The 20,401-nt window shown below is 43.1% G+C and overlaps 2 protein-coding genes across 8 annotated transcripts in view; both read left to right on the plus strand.

Annotated features, from left to right (window-relative positions):
• The window catches only part of Gabpb1 (GA binding protein transcription factor subunit beta 1), a 41,994-nt gene extending 39,164 nt beyond the window's left edge, over positions 1–2,830 (plus strand). For all 7 annotated transcript variants that reach the window (XM_069995426.1, XM_069995428.1, XM_069995432.1 and 4 more), the window contains one exon: positions 1,272–2,830. In XM_069995426.1, the coding sequence (XP_069851527.1) occupies positions 1,272–1,424 (153 nt within the window). In that variant the 3' untranslated portion in view covers positions 1,425–2,830. The remainder of the gene's footprint in view (positions 1–1,271) is intronic.
• A 4,044-nt stretch (positions 2,831–6,874) lies between these two features.
• The window catches only part of LOC138809046 (histidine decarboxylase), a 29,331-nt gene continuing 15,804 nt past the window's right edge, over positions 6,875–20,401 (plus strand). Inside the window, exons 1-3 of the mRNA XM_069995460.1 lie at positions 6,875–6,926; positions 9,373–9,545; positions 18,531–18,644. Of these exons, the coding sequence (XP_069851561.1) occupies positions 6,896–6,926; positions 9,373–9,545; positions 18,531–18,644 (318 nt within the window). The 5' untranslated portion in view covers positions 6,875–6,895. The remainder of the gene's footprint in view (positions 6,927–9,372; positions 9,546–18,530; positions 18,645–20,401) is intronic.

A 20,401-nucleotide genomic window follows, 5' to 3' on the forward strand; every position in this document is an offset into this window, starting at 1 on the left:
ATCTGAGGATTGTATTTCAAAGCCAGTCCAGGCAGGGAGGTCTGTGAGACCTCTATCTCCAATTACTCACAGAAAAAGCCCGAAGTAGCAGCATGGCTCAAGTGGTTGAGTACTACCTGGATTGAAAGGAGCCCAGGGACAGTGCCCAGGCCCAGAGTTCAAGCCCCAGGACTGCCTCTTCCCTCCTCTACCCCCCTCCCCCCAAAAAAAGTAAATAGGGCTGGGCAATGTGGTACATGACTAATCCTAGCTACTCTGTAGGCAGAGATATGGGGATCTGGTCAGTTTAGGCCAGAAAGTCCTGGAGTCCTCATCTCCAATTAACTAGAAGAAGTGAAAACAAAGCAAAACAAAACAAAATAAAAAATTAAGTGAAGACATGGCTTAAGTGGTAGAATTCTAGCCTTGAGGGCCACGGGAGGAAGCTCAGTTAAGCCCTAGTACTGGAAAAGAAAAGAAAAGGAAAAACCAATTAGTAGTAGAGGCACATGAATCCAATTCCTCACAGTGCAGCTTTGGGAAAGCTACCTCATCTCTGAGTGCCATTTTTCTCAGCTGCAACATGGGCTTCATATTTAAGAGGCATGTTTGTAGAAGACACCATGTTTTGTCATATAATGGGTACCCAGTAAATGCTATTTTGTTTTTTCTTTTCTTTTTTTTCTTTTGGTCGGTTGTAAGGCCTGAACTCTGGGCCTGGGCCCTGTCCCTGAGCTCTTCAGCTCAAGGCGCACGCTCTACCACTTAAGCCACAGCACCACTTAAAGTTTTCTGGTGGTTTATTGGAGATAGGAGTCTCATGGTCTTTCCTACCTGGGCTGGCTTTGAACCGCAATCCTCAGATCTCAGCCTCCTCCTGAGTAGCCACCATCGCCCGGCTAGTAAATGCAATTTCTTTTATTTATTTATTTATTTTTATTTTTGTAAATGTAATTTCTTAATTGATACCTTTAGATGAAAGCATCTCCTGTAGAGACATAAAGAGGTATGGTTGTATCTTTTCTTTTCAAACTCTTCTCTGGTTTTTATAGGACATATATAAGTAGAGGTCCCCAATGTGTGTATCTTCTGTTACTCTTATTTCTAATTACAAAATAATCCCCTTGAGAGTAAAAAGCAATTGATATTTCCTAATGTGAAGTACAAATGAGTGTAATTACTGGTTGGAAAGGCAGATTGTTTTATTTATTTGAAGGGTACGTGCTTGTAGGTATGTTAATGTATTTGTGCAAAAAGTAAAGGAAAACTTTTTCTTTTTTTTTTTTAATTAGGAGAGGGAAGCTCTTCAGAAACAGCTGGATGAAGCCAATCGAGAAGCACAGAAGTATCGGCAGCAACTTCTTAAAAAAGAGCAGGAAGCAGAGGCCTACAGACAGAAACTAGAAGCTATGACCCGTCTTCAGACAAATAAAGAAGCTGTCTAGTAGAAATGAACATGTAGTTCGGTTTTACTTTTTGGTCAAGAATGCGATCTGGAACTGCGCCCTCTAAGGGTAGAGTCATGGAAACCCAGGAGAACAGAGACTACAGATTATTGATAATTGGACTTAAGCCATGAGCTCTGAATTCTTGTAACATAAAACTTGACTCGAGAACTTGTGAAATGTATTTAAAACTGAATTCTGTAAATAGTTTTTGTTGGTTTTTTTTTTACAGTTTCAAATGAGTTGATAAAGATTGTTTAAGAGATCCAAAAACCACAATAAGTCACTGTTATTGTGAATTCTTTTTGAATTTAGTACAAAAACCTTAATTTCTCAGAAGCAGAACAGTTTTAAGGGTGATCGTTGTTGATTAGACCAAATGTTATATAATTATGGTGGACCGATGCTGGTAGTACTTTTGTAGGTTTAAACTTCTATATGAAGAGAAAACTTCTCCCAGGAAATCTCTGTACAACTTTAAGTTGTCTCAGATTTTCTGAAAACATTTTTTTTTTTTTAGAAAGCAAGATTTTTTTTTATATCTGTTCAACTTCAGCTATGCCCAAGTAGATTGACATGTATATGAAGCAAATATTTTTTAAGCTTTTTTCTGTTTGTACATATTCTGCACGTTTTATCATTTCAAAATGCATCCCATGCATAAGTATTTTTTTTCCCACAAAGATGATGCAAATTTCCGGAAGAAAAAACCCTTTTAGTCTAGAGGTCATTGAAAGTAAGTAAGCTAGCAGCTGGTTTTATTGGAATGACAATGTTCTTCAGAAGGAGCGGCTTACCACGTAAACTTGAATTTGCAAATTGCAAAGAAAAAAAAAAGCAGCTATGCTTTTTTTTTTTTAAATTTCATTGTGGGGACGTGAACCTGTATTCTGTGCCTTTCATCATGGTTTCCACATGAAAGCACTTTAAGGCACTGGATTTTAAAATAATGCTTTTGCAAAACTCAATGCATATGGATTTCTAAAATATACTTCATGGACATATCTCCCTTCTTCCCACCCCTCCCTCCAGGAAATTATTCTTATGGAAAAAAAATTTTTGGTTTTGTATGTAGAACAAAAACCTTTTTGTACCACAGTGGTGTTAGAGATAAATCTCCCTCTTTCCCTGTCACAGCTCAATGTGGGACTTGATCTCAGAAAGTTCTAGAATTCCACACTATATGGACCTGAAACGGATTGACTGTTCATTTTTTTTTTTTGTAACACATACCTTCAAGCCCCCTCTTTTTTTCTTGCTTTATTTTTTAATGTGTTATTGCTTTATGAAAAATGTTTAACCCTAAAACCCCTCTAGATTACCTATGCTGTATAAAGAAGCAATTGCCCTTAAAACTGTATTCTGGCCTACTTTTCTATTTTACAATTAAATATCTTTTCCACATATGTTCAGTGTAGACTTCTGATTTGATTACATTTTCCTCCACACATTAAAATTTTCACCTGGTGGCTGGTGGCTCACACCTGTAATCCTGGCTACTCGAGGCTGAGATCTGAAGATTGTGGTTCCAAGCCAGCCCAAGCAGGAAAGTCCATAAGATTCTTATCTCCAGTAAAACTTCTCAGAAAAGGCTGAAAGTAGCATTATGGTTCAAGTGGTAGAGCACTGGCATTGAACAAAAGAAGGAACAGCACCCAGGCCCTGAGTTCAAGCCCCAGGACTGGCCAAAATATAAAATAAAGCTGGAGGCTTAGACCCTCTGGGTTCAATCTCTAGTACTAAAAAAAAAAAAAAAAAAAAGGTTGCGGGGGGGGGGGGGAATTGAGGGGAAGAAGAAAAGTTACAACTCTATTTAATTTATATCTTTCCAGGTGAACTATTGTGTGTTGTTTATATTGCAATTCTAAAATTTTGAGTGATTTCTTGGGATTTGTTAGTTCTTTCACTGGGGTTATCCACACTGTTGTTAATATAGGAAAGTGAATGATCAGCTTAATCTTAGTTGCTTCTTAGAAGCTTTACTTACACCAGATTTGAGGATTAATTTAAGAACTCTTGCCTAGGTGTTGGTGGCTCACCCCTGTAATCCTACCTTCTCAGGAGGCTGAGATTTGAGTATCAAGGTTTGAACCCAGGCAGGAATGTCTATGAGACTTACCTCCAGTTAATCACCAAAAAGCTGGAAGTGGAGCTGTGGCTCAACTGCTAGATCCTTGAGCACAAAAGCTGGACAGCATCCAGGCCCTGAGTTCAAGCCCCAGTACTAGCACAAAACAAAAACACTCTATAGATAGATAGGCACTGGTGTTTCATGCCTGTAATCCTAGCTACTCAGGAAGCTAAGATCCGAGGATCACAGTTCAAAGCCAAATCCAGGCAGGAAAGTATGTGAGACTTTCTCTAATCAACTATTCCAAAAAAGCCAGAAGTAGCTCTGTGGCTTAAGTGGTAGAGTGCTAGCCTTGAGCAAAACAAGCTCAGGGACAGTGCCCAGGCCCAGAGTTCAAGCCCAAGGATTGGCTTTTTTTTTTTGGGTCCGGTCATTGGGCCTGAACTCTGGGCCTGGGCGCTGTCCCTCAGCTCTTCAGCTCAAGGCTAGGGCTCTACCACTTAAGCCACAGTGCCACTTCCGGCTTTTTTCTTTTTGCTTATGTGGTGCTGAGGAATTGAACCCAGGGCCTCAGGCATGCAAGGCAAGCGCTCTACCACTGAGCCACTTTCCCAGCCTGGATTGGCTTTTTTTAACTCTTTTTTTTTTTCTTGGGTCAGGTTGTGGGGCCTGAACTCTAGGCCTGGGTGCTGTCGCTCAGCTCTTCAGTTCAAGGCTAGCGCTCTACCACTTGAGCCACAGCGCCACTTCTGGCTTTTTTCTTTTTGCTTATGTGGTGCTGAGGAATCGAACCCAGGGCCTCATGCATGCAAAGCAAGTGCTCTATCACTGAGCCATCTTCCCAGCCCCAGGATTGGCTTTTTTTAAGCCCTACCCAGAACAAATGGAGACATTGACAGAAATAGTTACAGGTGCTTTTTTCTGACAGGCCTGTTTTGTTCTATATTGCCCTAAACAAAGTTCTTTTTTTCCTGATAAAAATCCATAGATTTGTGCTTTAATGTACTGTGCAAACCTCCCAGCTTGACTCAAAAGTAAAAATAGAGCAAGAAAGAAACTTTTCAAATAAAAATTACAAATCAGTGCAAGGAACCTTGCTGTCCATCTGTATGGCTTCCCAAAGCATTAGTACTTAGGTTTATATAGCAAATGGAAAAGCCATTTCTGTTCAACTGGTAACCATTGAATAAATAATCCTTCCAGCGTGTCCGATCAACTTAGGAATGGACTTGTCATTTCACTAACTAATATTTACCCTGCTTGCATCTCATTATAGATAAGTAGTCTACTGTAGTTTGAAGTGGGCTTTGCTGTTTGCTTTCCCCGATGGTACATGAGTCCTGATGACGTCAGCTCTCCAATCAACAATATTCAGTCTCAGACTGCTTTGTGTAAACCAATAGAAAATGGACCATTCTCACTGGGATGTGCTTCCGGTTCCAGATGTTGTTTGTGATTTTTGGAAACTACGTATCCCAAATGGATGTATGTACACAGGTACAAGGTAGCATCTGACACTTTGATTCCTTGAGTTTCCTTTAAAAACAAACAAAAAAACTTCAGTTATAATTGGGATACAATTTTCAGGGCTCTTCATTTTTAGATCAATATTATAAGTCACTCACTCCCCTCCCCCAACAACTATTTGCTTTCTGGGAAAATCTTGATCTAGTTTCTGACATTTTAATCACTATGCTTGCTTGCTTGCTTGCTTGCTTGCTTGCTTCCCTCCTTCCTTCCTTTCTTTCCTTCCTTCCTTCCTTCCTTCCTTCCTTCCTTCCTTCTTTCTTTCTTTCTTTTTGGTTGGTTGTGGGGCTTGAACTCTGGACCCAGGTGCTGCCCCTGAGCTCTTCGGCTCAAGGCTAGCACTCTACCACTTGAACCACAGCGCAGCTTTTCAGTTTTCTGGTGTTAATTGGAGATAAGAATCTCAAGGACCTGCCTGGGCTGGCTTTGAACTATGATCCTTAGATTTCAGCCTCCTGAGTAGTTAGGATTACAGGCCTGAGCCACTGGCACTCGGCAATTTTTATATTTTTTTAAATTCAGGAAAGCATACATTTTTGTTTTGCTATGATGAGTCTATATTTACCATATCCTTTAAAATATAAAAATGAAGTCTAAATTGAATTTTTTTTTACTTCATAGGAAAATACATATTAACAACAACAACAACAAAAAAAAAAACCACGAGCTGGCTGTGGTGACACATGCTGGTAAATTAACAAAGAGAATCAGACAGCAGAATCACAAGTTTGAGACCAACCCCGGGCTCTACCTGTCATTCATACCTGTAATCCTAGCTATTCTGGAAGCTGAGATCTGGTGATCACTGTTCAAAGCCAGCCCAGACTGACTGAGAGGTCTATGAGGCTCTTATCTCCAGTTAATCACCAAAAAAAGCCAGAAGTAGAGCTGTGGCTCAAGTAGTAGAATGCTAGTCTTGAGCAAAAAAATTTAGGGACAGTACCCAGGTACCCTTGGACTAGCACCAAAAAACCTAAGACAAACCAGAAACCCACACTTGAGTGAAACTGTATAAACAAAAAAGGAGGGGTGAGGAGGAAGGAAGGAGGTAGGGAAAGAAGGGGAGGAGGAAGAAAGGAAAGAGGGAAGAAGAGAGGAAGGAAGGGAGAGAGGAAGGGAGGGAGGGAGGAAGGGAAGGAAGGAAGAGCAAATCCTTGTTCTGTCAGAGCAATTGCACACTTCCTACGCTGTATCATAGGGTCCTTGTCTATCACACACTGAAACAGTATTAATTGTATTTATTATCTTTTTTTAAAAGAAAAAAATACTTAGTTTTGTTTTGCTTTAATGAAAATTTCCAAACATACAGAGGAGCCTAGGGAATGACACACATCTAGCTACATGACACCTACATTTAATCTTAAATTTGCCTTCTTAGTTTCAGTGCTTTTATGGAAGGAGCAGAATATTATGAAGACCTCTTCTTTTCCCTGGTCTCACGTTCCTTCTTGTTTCCACTGTCACAACCACTATTCACTTTTCTTTCCATCCTTCTCTTTTTCCTTTCTTCCTCTCTTTGTTTCAATCCAGAGAACTTGAAGAACTTGAAAGGCTCTCTTCCTGCATTTACCTGCAGGAGGCTCTGTGCAGGTTTGATTTGATAAACTGCTCAATTGAATTCACTCCTGGGTCTCTTGACCAAATTTCACTGCTGTTCCCAATAAGGAAAGAAGAATTAGACTGAAGTTTAGGGGGAGGGACATTGCAGGGTGGAGCTAAAATAGAGGAAAGGAGGGGGAGTAACTGTTAAATAAGGGGGCCTACCATGTTTTCCAGGGAGTGCCCAGAGCAGCTGAGCAGAAGCTGTACTTTCTTGCCTTTCCATCTTCCGTGTGTCCATCTGTCTGTGAGAAGGAGCCTGAAACCAAAGGAGATGATGGAGCCAGAGGACTACAGGAAGAGAGGTGAGAGACTGGGGCTTCCTTTTGGTTGGGGGGTTCACATTGCCCTTTGAGAGTTAGTTTCACAACCTGTTACCTCCCCCACTTTCACAGGGAGCCACAAGTCCCTGTATTCCTTTTTCTCTCTTATTTTCCCACAAGGTAAAGAAAGGGTTTGACATTCCTGACCCAGTAAATGGAGAGAAAATTTTTTTTAAGGATCATTCATGCATCCTTTGAAATAGAAAAAAAAAGTGCAGAAGTCTCTGTCTTAACATTTATTTCTCTAGGTAAAAAGCTGGTGATGGATGCTCTTTCATTTAGCGTTCAGTCTTGACCATTTTTTATATCTTCATCTCCACTACTAGGTCAAATTGCCTAAATTTCCTTTGCTGTAAGATGTTCTCACTGTTAAAACCCAACTCGCCCCCCCCAAAAAAAACCCAAACCTCTTTAAATGTTACCAGTTTTCATAGATCGCTGTGCATTCCCTTATTCTGTCGCTTTCCTCAGGCACACGTAACAGAGAGCAGGTTTCTTTGAGTACATCACAAATTCAATCAATCCTTCTTTAGACAAAGGGAAGGTAAGCCCAGAGATTCCAGATGTCACATGGAATCCCACTGCCCCAATCTTGGGGGCGGGGAGAGGCGATTAGAGGAGAGCAGAAAGAAAAGAATGCTTGAGTGTCTCTGGCTCCCAGCAATCTAGTTTTGTTTGAAGTTGGTGCTGTCCATACGATTTTGGCAGGGGCAGATACAGAGGGAAGAAATCAGATTCCTTCTTTGTTAGCTGTTTTTACTGGGGTTTGAACTCAGGACCTTGGCTAGAACTCTACCACTTGAACCAAGCCCCCAGCTCTTCTTTTCTTTTTATGTTTGAAATCAATAAGTTTTTACTTAATAATTTTCACGTGTTGTGATTCCTTCATTGCCCATCAAAGTGAAATCCAAGATTTCTCTCAAAATCTAGGATAGCCCTTTTTGAAAGAAACAATTCAAGCCACACAGCACTGCTCAGGAGGCTGAGATCTAAGGATTGCTCTGTCCAACTGACTAACCAAAAGCCAGAACTCAAGTGGCAAAAGCACCAGGTCCAGAGTTCAATCCCTAGTGCCCCTTCCACAAATCTTATATTCGGGCTTCTTTGATCACTGTTGTAGAAATACTGTTGACAACTCCAAAGTCCCACATCCAAGATCTTTGAAAATGTCATTCCTTCAAGCAAATTATTTTGGGATCACTTTTAAGATGAAGTCCAACTGCCTGATTCTCAACTGCTGACCACTTCTCTTACACATGAAAAAGGTGGCAGCAGAGTAATTCCTATGTTGCAGTGAGGAGTAGAACAGAACTCTGGGACATTCGAATACTGTCAACGTGATCTGCTCACAGTAAAAAAATACCTTGAACTCCAGACCTCGTGTTCTCAAAATAGAATCCTTGAAAAAGCCATCTTTGTGTTTTCACCTGGTAACTGGAATGCTTTTACTTCTCAGAAGATAAATTAGCTTTTCCATCAGTTTTATTCTCCAGAGCCAATCTGTATGTGTTAACAAACCCCCACATTGCCAACTATTGCATGAATCATGTTCCTACAAAAACTCATAGTCAACAATGAGTTCTGGGTTGCAAAAGTGGATTTACTGCCGGGTGCTGGTGGCTCACACCTGTAATCCTAGCTACACAGGAGCCTGAGATCTGAGGACCATAGTTCAAAGCCAGCCCAGGCAGGAAAGTCCTTGAGACACTTATCTCCAGTTAACCACCAGAAAACTGCAAGTAGTGCTGTGGCTCAACTGGTAGAGCTGGTTTGAGCTGAAGAGCTGAGGGACAGTGCCCAGGCCCAGAGTTCAAGTCCCAGGACTGACAAAAAAAAAAGTGGATTTATTGTATGCACCTGTGAGGCTTTTTTGTTTTTGTTTTTCAGGGAGTGTGGGGAAACACTAAGGCTACAGATATTGACAGAAACACATGCATACATAAACACAGAGAGGGAAAGCAACTCTGTGTGTGTGTGTGTGTGTGTGTATGTGTGTGTGTAACAACTTTTGGATAAAAAGAGGTACTGAATTTCTGTTGAACCAAAAAGTAGTGAGTTAATAGCTGTTCTGTTTCTGAGGAAAGGCAGGACCGTTCATATGGGAAGAAGAATTTGGTCTGAGAAGAATTAGGTATTAGAATTCGGTATTCGAGTTCTGTTCTTTGGACATTTCCTTTCTTGTTCATGTGCTTGCTTCCTCCCACACGTTCTCTCTATCCTTCATTTGCCCCCTTCATTCTTCTTTCCCCATCTTTTAAAAATTCTGCCAACAAGAGACAAGGTTGTGCTGGGGGATCTGATCTCCTCCTAGCCAGGAAAGTGCATCTGTGTCTTCACTAAGTCTCTTGAGCTTGATTCAAGATGGACAGGCATGAGTGGGCCAGGCCTAATCGGCAGACACGACCCTGATGTTTCTGCTGTCTTCTAGGAAGGGAGATGGTGGATTACATCTGCCAGTACCTCAGCAGCGTGCGAGAGAGGCGAGTGACCCCGGATGTACAGCCTGGCTACCTGCGAACTCAGCTGCCGGACAGAGCTCCAGAGGACCCTGACAGCTGGGACAGTATCTTCGGGGACATTGAACGAATCATCATGCCTGGAGTGAGATACAATCGCTGAGGGGGTGATTCTAGATTTAGGGGTACACAGGGTTGGGTGGTATTACTGAAGCAAGGCCTGTCTTTGAGTTCAGCCTGAGTTCAGTAACACATCTTTATTCGCGCCCCCCCACCCCATATCTAACCCCAACTCAGGGTAGGTGGAGGAGCAGAACTTTGGCTGGAAGTAAGTTTCTGAGGTCAGAGGTAGCCTGACAATGCTTCAGCTAGACTGAAGTGTTGGGTGGGAAGCCAGGGGAGCAAAGGCTGTAACCCACAGACCTGTGGGCATCTAATGGAGTTGGGCAAAGACTGGAGATAGGGTTTTGAGAGGAAAGGACAAGTGTGGAGTGAGGCTGGAGAAAGGAGGCTGGAGAAAGGAGGCTGGAGATAAGCAGAACCAGAGAGTCTCCTCCTCAGTGTTGGAGAGGGGTAGACGGAGGTAGAGCATACACACATTCCCCGCTCCAGGCACACGGAGTCATGTTAGGAGGATTCCCCCAGCCCCTCCTTTCTCTGGAAGGAAAACCTGCGTCCTTCTTTCCTGAGTAGTCTGGTGTCTGAGTTGCATTTCAAGGACAGGAAAGGATTTTGCTGGAGCTGATGGGAATCGTGGTGATGGGGGAGGGCGGGGGATGCAACCTGAACTGTGGTTGGCGTGGCCAAGGACCAGTGGAAGCTGGCTGACACTGAGATTCCAGCTGGAATCTTCCATGCTGGGCTGGGCTGACTTCCTGGGCCACCATGGGTGAGGAACAGCACCCCAGTTTCCTTCCGACTGCACAGCATAGGAATTAAACGATACTCATTCGTGTTTCATCGTGATCTTTGTTTGACAGATGAGGAAACAGAGGCCCAGCGAACTTAATTGTCTTGCTCAAAAGTCATACAATTAGTACAGGATTTTGGAGGAGGCCAGTATTGTCCCCAAATGCTTGGTTTTTACTCCCCAACTTCTGTTAACTCTGTGGGGGAGTGACGGAGCACCCCCAAATTGAGCTCCAGCACCACCCTGCATCCGTACGCTGTTCCCCCAACTCTCCCTGCTGCACACCTGACTCGTGTGTCTTCCTAAGGCTGATGAGAGGCGTTCCTCATCTCCTACTTCCACAACTTTAGACTTAAGATGTAGCAGAATGATGCCTAGAGGCAGGGATGAGAGAAATGTCAAAATGAGGGCAGAAAAAAAAAGAGAGAAAGACAGAAAAAATGAGGGCACAAGTGGACAAAAACCAAATATTCATTTCTCCTTGAACATGGGGCCTCTTTCACAAGCATCTTTTTGAAAATGTCATCAAGTGTAATCTGACAGTGCTAACTGTAATCTGGAGGGACACTGGGCAGCAACGGTCAGGAGAGGCAGAAAGGAGCTGATTCAGTTGATGAAGGGAATCCTAGCAGTTGCTCAGTTGCTGGGGTGGGGTAGAGGTTGTGGGGTGAGGGGGGATGAAGGGGGGAGCTAGGGAGGATGCTGGCCAAGAAGGCTCATTTCTAGACCGAAAGGTCTGTCTGTTTTGATAAAGGCCCAGCTGGTTTATCTCATCTGCTTTATCTGGTAAGAACAGATCCTTGTCTCTTGATAGGGTGAAGCCCCTTCTCTGAGGTTTCTAAAATACTGGAAATGAAGTGGCTGATCTCCATGTCAGCTCCCAGGCTTGGCCTAATTGCAGTTGGCCCTTTTGTAATGTGCTACAAAGATCCTAGGATACAGACCACCCACTCAAAAAAACGAACCTTGAGGATAAGGAAATTTATTAGTAAAAGGAAATTTGTCAATAGCCAATTATAACCCGCTGGGACTACTCCTAGGTATCGGGAACTCAGAAGCAGCCCCAGATAGCAACCAACTGGGGTTTTTAATATCCCAGTATGGGCGGGGTGGGGGGAAAGGGGGTGTCACACAAATGGAATCTTTCCAACTCTTCTGTTTTGTGAGCCAAGTGATATACAGAAGCAGAATACAGAAACTAAATAGCTGGTTCTCAGCAAAAATAATTAAATAAATAGGTGCCAGGCATACCACTCAGCATAGAATCAGCTGCCCACAAACTACCTCCTGTTCTAAGTTCTTCTTTTTAGGGTTTTTTTTTTTTTTGGTGAGTTTGGCTGGCAGTTTCTTGCCATGGCTTCCCAGTATCATCGTCACCCCTGCCCTGGCTTTTTAGCACTATCATGGCTCTTCTTAATGCTGCTACGTGCCTCATGATACCTTAGTTCATTCCCCTATGTTTTCAAGTACAGAGTCGAATCATGGACCCTTCCTCCCTTTTCTCCTCCTGAAGCCGGTGGATATATCCTGACTGTCTTGGGTCTGTAGTTTTAGTCTCTAGTTTCCCTTTTATGTAACTTACAAAAGCATTAAGGATACAGGGCCCAACAGTAAAGGCAAGCAGTAGAAGCACTAGTGGTCCTGTGATGACTGAAACCAGGGTCATACACAGGGGGACCATGAGAAATACTATTGACACCCACCTTTACTGTTTGGAAGTGCCTATTTCCACTTTTTTTTAAAAAAGTTACTCCTGACTAAAGCTAAACTTTTATAAAACATTTCAGAATGGTTTGTATAGAGATAGTATTTCTCATTTAGGGCCATATAGAGCTCTCCCTACTTTATGAATACAAGGTCTAGCCCCATTCTGTTTTGTAATACTACTTTTGCCAGTGCATCTACCTGGTGTTTAAGACTGCTATATGCCTGAGGTCCAGATTCACCTGCCTGTTCACTTTTATTTTTAAATGCTTATTCCTCATGAAAGCACAGATGCTTTAATGACAGCAGATCCCACTATTTCTGCAGTCACCAGGAGGGATATTAAGTCTTGCATTATTCTCTATTGTCTGGGCAGCAATCCCTCAAGTTTTTACTGTAAAGGAACACCTGGGGAAGCATACTCAGTATTACATAAAGAGTGCCTCCCTTTCCTACAAGCATTACAATCAGAAGCAACACATTTGTCCAACCCATTAGGTTATCTTTACAACCACCTCAAAGTGATTAACTGTGATTCCACCCAGCAGGTTACAGAAACAGAGCAGTTTGTTAGATCCTGCAAGGCTGGGTCTTATTACTAACAAGTGCCGTCAAAAAGCAAATATAACCACATGGTAAGAATAGGCAAGCTGGGCACTGGTGGATCACAACTGTAATCCTAGCTACTCAGGAGGCTGAGATCTGAGGATCATGGTTCAAAGCCAGCCTGGGCAGGAAAGACCTTGAGACACTTATCTCCAATTAACCACCAGAAAACTGGAAGTGGCGCTGTGGCTCAAGTGGTAGAGCGCTTGCCTTGAACTGAAGAGCTGAGGGACAGCTCCCAGGCTCAGAGTTCAAGCCCCATGGCCGACCAAAAAAGAAGGCAATACTAACCAAAACTTAACACAACCGTTTAAAGAGAATAGCAAGGAACTTACAGCCATTGTAGGAAGATGCCTTGTAGGAAACACAAGAAAAGGTAGGAGATAGAAAGGATACGATATGTCAAGTTCACTCACATCCTTGAGACAGGGGCCAGTCTGCTGGGGCTGCTACTCCTAAACCCATCAGAAGGAAGCAGATTATTACCATACTGGAGCCAACCAAGGCCATGACTATCTTGAGGACATTATTTGTTTAGTCCATGCCTCAAAGTGACCAAGGCCAACTGGGGGTGTCCCTGCTCTCAATATCCTGTGTCTTGTGGCTCTGGTTCCTCCATGATGTGAGGGAGACTAGGTCCATTTTTTACCTTTAATCCATAGAGCCAGGGGTCCAGTTAACTCAGAGAAGTAAGAAGGTTGGTTTGGTAGGTAGCATTTGACATGCAGCCTCGAACCTGTCCAGCTGTGGGAGTAGAGAGAATGTCCCACACAAATCTTAGTTTTAGCAGATCCAAAGCAACCTTCCACCAGGAAGCAGAAACAGTCATGGGTGATGGAGCCAGGCAGGAGTCCTGTCCACTTTCACTATGGTGGAGGTGTTTAGGATAACAATGTAGATTTCCCTTCAGATGACTGTCAGTTTGTCATCAGAGTCTCTCAATGACTTCAACAGATTGTCACACTTTGTACTGGGCTGCAAATTTCTACAGAGACTGGTAAGAATACATTATATAGGCTTGGCAGGCTGAGGTCCCACTGGTTTTTTTTTTTTTTTTTTTTTTTTTGCATCCAGTAGTGGGGCCTGAACTCTGGGCCTGAGCGCTGTCCCTCAGTTCTTCAGCTCAAGGCTAGCGCTCTACCTCTTGAGCCACAGCACCACTTCCGGCTTTTTTCTTTTTGCTTATGTGGTGCTGAGGAATCGAACCCAGGGCCTCAGGCATGTAAGGCAAGCGCTCTACCACTGAGCCACCTTCCCAGCCCCCAGGTCCCACTGGTTTTAAAGACAGTTCTAGGCAGTGGCCTGGGCAATTTACCAGGGTAACAATTAACCAGATATTTTAAAATAAGACTAGGATGTTTAGGTAGACATAGAAGGCTTGACCTGTAGCCATCTCTCACAGGCAAGGTCTTTATACTTGTATACTTGTTGCCACTCTTTTCCATGCCTTAAAAAAAAATTTATCCTGCTTCATTAAAAAAAAAAAGACTCTGGTCCCTTGATCTTAAAGGGGGTTAATGAGCAAAGATCCATCTTCTGTAACTTCTTCAAGCTGACTCAGGGGTGATGACCCTGTCTAGCTAGGAACCTATAATTTTAGAGATCGCAAGAATCAAATGTCATTACAAGCAGATTTTACTCCAAACTGGAAATTATATACAACATTTAACTGCACAGACATTTTCTTGGCCTACAACAGTATAGCTTGCTTAGCATTCTGGTTTGCAAAAACATTTTTCTGGCTGGCTGAGGAACTTAATCTCTAGTGACCCTAACAATGCCCAAGTTACCAGTGTAGGCCTTAAAACAGATTTAAATAGGGACACAATCGCAGGTCCACAGAACTTTTCCTTTCCTGAACAAATGAATTTATGTGGATGATGCCAGTCTAAAATTCACTGCCAATTAGGGCTTTGAGCAGGATACAGGGGGGTTGGGATTTTAAACTCTTCCCCCATTTGATAACTTTAGCTTTTTATTTATTTTTATTTTTATTTTTTTTGGGTCCAGTCCTGGAGTCTGAACTTGGCCTGGGCACTGTCCCTCAGCTCTTCAGCTCAAGGCTAGCGCTCTACCACTTGAGCCACAGCACCACTTCTGGCTTTTTTCTTTTTGCTTATGTGGTGCTGAGGAATCGAACCCAGGGCCTCATGCATGCAAGGCAAGCACTCTACTACTGAGCCACCTTCCCAGCCCCAACTTTAGCCTTTTTATTACCCACTATCACAGATGAATGGCAAGTTCCTGCCCAGTTATGAAGTAGACAAACATGGGCATTAGAAAGGCATGCTTACAAGCTATCTTCCTATCACCTCCCTGCTCTGAGGTTCTGATAGATTTTTGAAGGGCCAACACACAAGTGATTCTTGGATCTGACACCACTTCTGCCATCCAAGAAGTGGCTTTAACTGTCTCTGGACGCTCAATCACTTTTTTCTCAGGAGTGTCTCCTCCACATTGGGATAAATGCCCTCTTAGCATTTCCGTTGATCAGTCACTGGACTTGAACTCAGGGCCTGTGCACTGTCCCTTGGCTCTCCAACTCAAGGCTAGCACTTTGCTACTTGTAGCATCAAAGCAACTCTGCCTGCTTTTCCAGCACTCTGCTGGCCAATTAGAGAGGACAGTCTCACAGGGACCTTTCTCTGCCTGGGCTGGCTTTGAACCACAGTTTTCAGATCAGTGAGTCTTACAAAAGGCCACTTTACTCCAATTAAAAGCAACAAAGAGGGGCTGGGAAGGTGACTCAGTGGTAGAGCGCTTGCCTTGCATGCATGAGGCCCTGGGTTTGATTCCTCAGCCCCACATAAGCAAAAAGAAAAAAGCCGGAAGTGGCGCTGTGACTCAAGTGGTAGAGTGCTAGCCTTGAGCTGAAGAGCTGAGGGACAGTGCCCAGGCCCAGAGTTCAGGCCCCACGACCGGACCAAAAAAAAAAAAAAAAAAAAAAAGCAACAAAGATAGTCACTGGAGGTAGTCTTTTAAGCATGGTCTTACATGGAACTTATTAAGAGCCAAAGCTACATCTGACAAATTTTAAGAATTTCCCATTCTTTTCTGTGGGCCTTTCTGCAATTATTACAAAAAAAAAAGAAAAACTGCAAAGAAAACTGGGATAGCAATTAAACAATCATTTTGGTAGCCCTAATTTTTCTACTTTAAATTTTATATCCAGAAACTCATTCCTGATTTAAAAAAAAAAACAAAACTTTTACTAACTTTTGCTTTAACACTTTACATTTTAGCTTCTACTTTTATTTGTATTAAAAAAAAAAAACACAACCAAAACTTTGAAACATGGGGCACTAAGTACAGCCCATTTCCTCTTGGCCACTTGTTTTAAAGTAGCCATTTTTTGCAGTCTGAGTTTAACTCTTAACCTTTAAACTCAAATGACAATTTTTAATGCAAAAATTACAGGCACTAGCACTGTACCAAAAATCCAGAGTTAACACCTTTATGCCTTTTTCAGGAAAGAATATATTCCATTGCAAAATAGCATTAGAATCAAATCACATTATACAAATAAACTTTTTTTTTTTTTTTTGTCGGTCTTGGGCCTGAACTCTGGGCCTGGGCACTGCCCCTCAGCTCTTCAGCTCAAGGCTTGTGCTCTACCACTTGAGCCACAGCGCCACTTCTGGCCTTTTCTGCTTTATGTGGTGCTGAGGAATCGAACCCAGGGCCTTATGCATGCAAAGCAAGCACTCTACCACTCTACCACTCTACCATCTTCCCAGCCCCAGATAAACTTTTTTAAATCTTTAACCCTCCTTTAAGCTTTTTAATTTTAATCCATCCCAAGGGGCCTTGTTAAAAATACCAATTACATCATTTACATTTCTATCATCAGGTTTTCAGTGTCCATCTGCAAAGAGAAAAGAGACAGGATGAAGATAGGCCTCCATTTACCCATCCTACAAAATGGGTATATCCCCGTCTGACTCTCCAGGGTTAGATGAACTGTCTTTGTGTGAGCTTACCCTTTACCATTGTGCGTGGATTCCCCACAGGGCCTGTACCACCATGTGTGGGCTGGCTGAGCTGCACCTTTTGCCAGATCACTCCTTATCCCTGAAAATAGATGCACAGGGTTTTTGTGGGTTTTTTTTTTTTTCCTGTTCTTACCTCTTGATCTCTAACTGAGATAAAATCCAAAGCAGTTCCAAATAGGCAGAATGGGCAATGTCTTTAACAGTGATGAACAAACCTTTATAACCAAATTATTAACACGTTAGCCCCAAATTTTAGCAGTAGAAGGAAATAAGTTTCAAGTTTCCAATGCCTTTTTATTAAGCCAGATTACTTAATTACAGTATAAACAGCCTTATTCATAAAAATACCAGATTTTCTAGTTTTTAAATTAAAAATCCTTAAAAAAAAACCTTTTTTAACCAAAAATTTTCTTTAAAACAATGCAGCAATTCTCTACAATTTTTGGTAATGTCCAAATTTTATAGCAGTTTTGAAGTTTTAAACCTTACCTTCTCCATTTTTTTCTTTTTTGTTACAGCATGCTGAGTTTCTATCTTGAACCTGTTCACTTACATATGCTCTTGTTCACAAAGATCCCCAGATTCCCAAGCCACACATTTCCAAATGGCCCATGCAATCTGGGGACCCCAGATTGCAACAAGCAGGGGCTTTTTATACCCCCAAATGGGGAAAGGGGGTGCCATGCTAATGGAATCTTTCCAACTCTGCTATGTTTTGTAAGCCAAGCAACATACAGAAGTCGAATACAGAAGCTAAATATCTGGTTGTCAGCAAAAAAAAAAAAAAAAAAAAAAAAAAAAAATGTAGACACTAGGTCCACCACTCAGAATAGAATCAGCTGCTCACAAACTACCTCCTGTTCTTAGGGGCTTTGTGAGTTTGTCTAGCAGTTTGTCCTATGGTTTCCCAGCATCATCACAACCCCTACCCTGGCCTTTTAGCACTATCATCGCTCCTGTTATGCTGCTGAGTGCTTCATTTTGTTTACCTTAGTTCCCTTTGGGCTCTCATTTTTGGCCAGTGGATCACTGGAAACTGGGTGGCTTCTTTTTTTCCCCCAGCCTGCTGCCTCCTACTCTTAAGAATAGAAAGACTCCTTTGTGTGTGTGCATGTGTGTGTGTGTGTGCATGCATGCATGCATGCATGCACGCTGGTACTAGGGCTTGAACTCAGGGTCTAGTTGCTATCCTTTGGACTCTCCTGTCTGGGTTGGCTTCAAACCATGATCCTCAGATCTCAGCCTCCTGAGCAGGTAGGATGACAGGTGTGAGCCACCATCACCACGCTCATTCATCTATCTTAAAAGTGTTGGGCCGCCAGGCACTGTTGGCTTATGCCTGCCATCCTATCTACTCAGGAGGCTGAGATCTGAAGATTGCAGTTCAAAGCCAGCCCAGGCAGGAAAATCTGTAAGACTCTTATCTCCAATGAGTCACCAGAAAACCAGAAGTGGCACTGTGTAGCTCAAAGTGGTAGACTGCTAGCCTTGAGCAAAAAAAAAACCTCAGAGACAGCATCCAGGCCCTGAGTTCAAGTCCCATGACCAACAAAAAGAAAAGTGTTGGGCCGGGTGAGGGTGGCTCATGCCTGTCATCCTAGCTACTCGGGAGGCTGAGATCTGAGGGATCTCATTTAAAGCCAGCCGGGGCAGAACAATCCTTGTGAGACTCTTCTCTCTCATAAACTATTCAAAACAGATTCAAAAAAGTGGTGCTGTGGCTCCAGGGGTAGAGTGCTAGCCTTGAGCCCAGAGAAGCTTAGGAACAGCACCCAGGCTGTACATTCAAGCCCCAGGACTGGCAAAAAGAAAAAAAATAAGTGTTGGGCCATCTCTAGAGTGGCTTCCCCTTACCAAGGAGTAGAGGAACCTGAACACCTGGCCACCGTTGCCAATTGTATGCATGTTCTGCCCCCAGGTGGTTCATTGGCAGAGTCCTCACATGCATGCCTACTACCCAGCGCTTACCTCTTGGCCATCCCTGCTGGGGGATATGCTGGCGGATGCCATCAACTGCCTGGGCTTCACCTGGGTGAGTATCTACTACAGCTCTAACTGCTGGCAGTGGCGGGGGGGGGGGGCACAGCATGGAGTGGCATCCTAGGGACGGTCATTATTTTGTCCTGATCTCTGGAAACAAGGAACAAGGCCCCTAGATTTTTATTTTAACTTAATTACCTTAATTAATTCATTTGGCCAGAGCTCAGGGCCTGGGCTCTTTTGCTCAAGGCTATGCGCTCTGCCACTTTGAACCACAGAACCACTTCCGGCTTTCTGGAGCTCAATTAGAGATAAGAGCGTAAGCCCAATAAACTCCCTTCCTCTGGCTTAGCGTGTTCCTTCCCCTTTCCACAGCTTAGCATGCTCCTTTCCTAGGCAACACTAGGCCCATTTAGTAAAAGCAGTAAATAATCAGCCTCCAATCCTCCCCTCTTTTTCCTTGAAGTGGCACTTCTTTGGGGCAGCTACCTCCACTTAAGGTAGCAAGAGCCCCTTAGAGTGACCTTTAGCTGCAGGACCCCTTATCTACTACTTGGGCAGCAGCCATATACCCTAGTCTGCCATAATGAAGCCCTTGGTCCTGGCATCCATACCAGGGTCTCGGCCTCCAAGCCCCTTCTAGCCCCTCCTAGCCTCAGTAGGTTGTATAGATCGCTTCAGACAATGCTGGCACTTCCTCTCACTCCTCTTTTGTGAGAAGAGATCTTGCCAGTCCCTTTACCAGCAATAAACCTTTTCTTTGTTCTTTGCACCTGAATGTCTGTGTGGTTTTCTGGAAAAGTCTATTATACTCTTACCTAAGAGTCTCAGGTATTTTCCTGCCCAGGCTGACTTTGAACCACTATCCTCTGATCTCAGCCTCCTGAGTAGCTAGGATTATAGGTGTGAGCCACTGGTGCCCAATCTAGCAAAATATAAATGAGTGTCAGTTGAAAGTGTAAAAAAATGGGGCTGGGAAGGTGGCTCAGTGGTAGAGTGTTTGTCTTGCATGCATGAAGCCCTGGGTTTGATTCCCCAGCACCACATAAGCAAAAAGAAAAAAAGCTGGAAGTGGCACTGTGGCTCAAGTGGTAGAGCACTCACCTTGAGCTGAAGAGCTAAGGGACAGTGCCCAGGTCCAGAGTTCAGGCCCCACAACCGGACCCAAAAAACAAAACAAAACAAAAAAAAAGAAAATGTAAAAAAAAATATGTTTAAAATATGAATAAAGGCAATATTCTTTAAGCGTTCCCTTTAATACAAGTGATCTTATTTAATCCTTTAGTCCTATAGAATCACCAGTAGTGGCTCCATTCTGTAGATTCTGTAGGAAATTGAGGCATAAGTAACTTATCTCTCTGAGATCACAGAGTTTATAAAGACAGATGAGATTTGGTCTGAGATGTAGTTATTGCTACAGTTTGTGACCTTAACTGTACATACAGAGGACTCTGGGCCACAACTTCCCCTGTGGGCTTGCCACTGTGTGTGTGTGTATGTGTGTGAGTGTGAGTGTGTGTGTGTGTGTGTGTGTGAAGATCTGTCCTAAGATTACCCATGACAATTCCTGAGCTCTACCCGACATTAAATTGTGCCCCCAAACCTCCCAGAACTACTTTGCATTTCAAAGGGGAACTTTTCATAGGGTAGATGCATGGCTGGGTAGGGGAGAGTGAGTGGACTGTTAACCATCTTTTTCCAGGAAAGAGCACCAGACTCCTTTTCATAGTGAAAACAGCCCCTTGAGCTTTAGGGTGCTCCGCAGGTGGCATGTATATGTTTGTTTTTATTTAGTGCTGATATTGGGGC

This window comes from Dipodomys merriami, unplaced genomic scaffold (assembly GCF_024711535.1).
Source record: "Dipodomys merriami isolate MVZ:Mamm:240054 unplaced genomic scaffold, mDipMer1.0.p SCAF_48, whole genome shotgun sequence".
NCBI classification, from domain to species: domain Eukaryota; kingdom Metazoa; phylum Chordata; class Mammalia; order Rodentia; family Heteromyidae; genus Dipodomys; species Dipodomys merriami.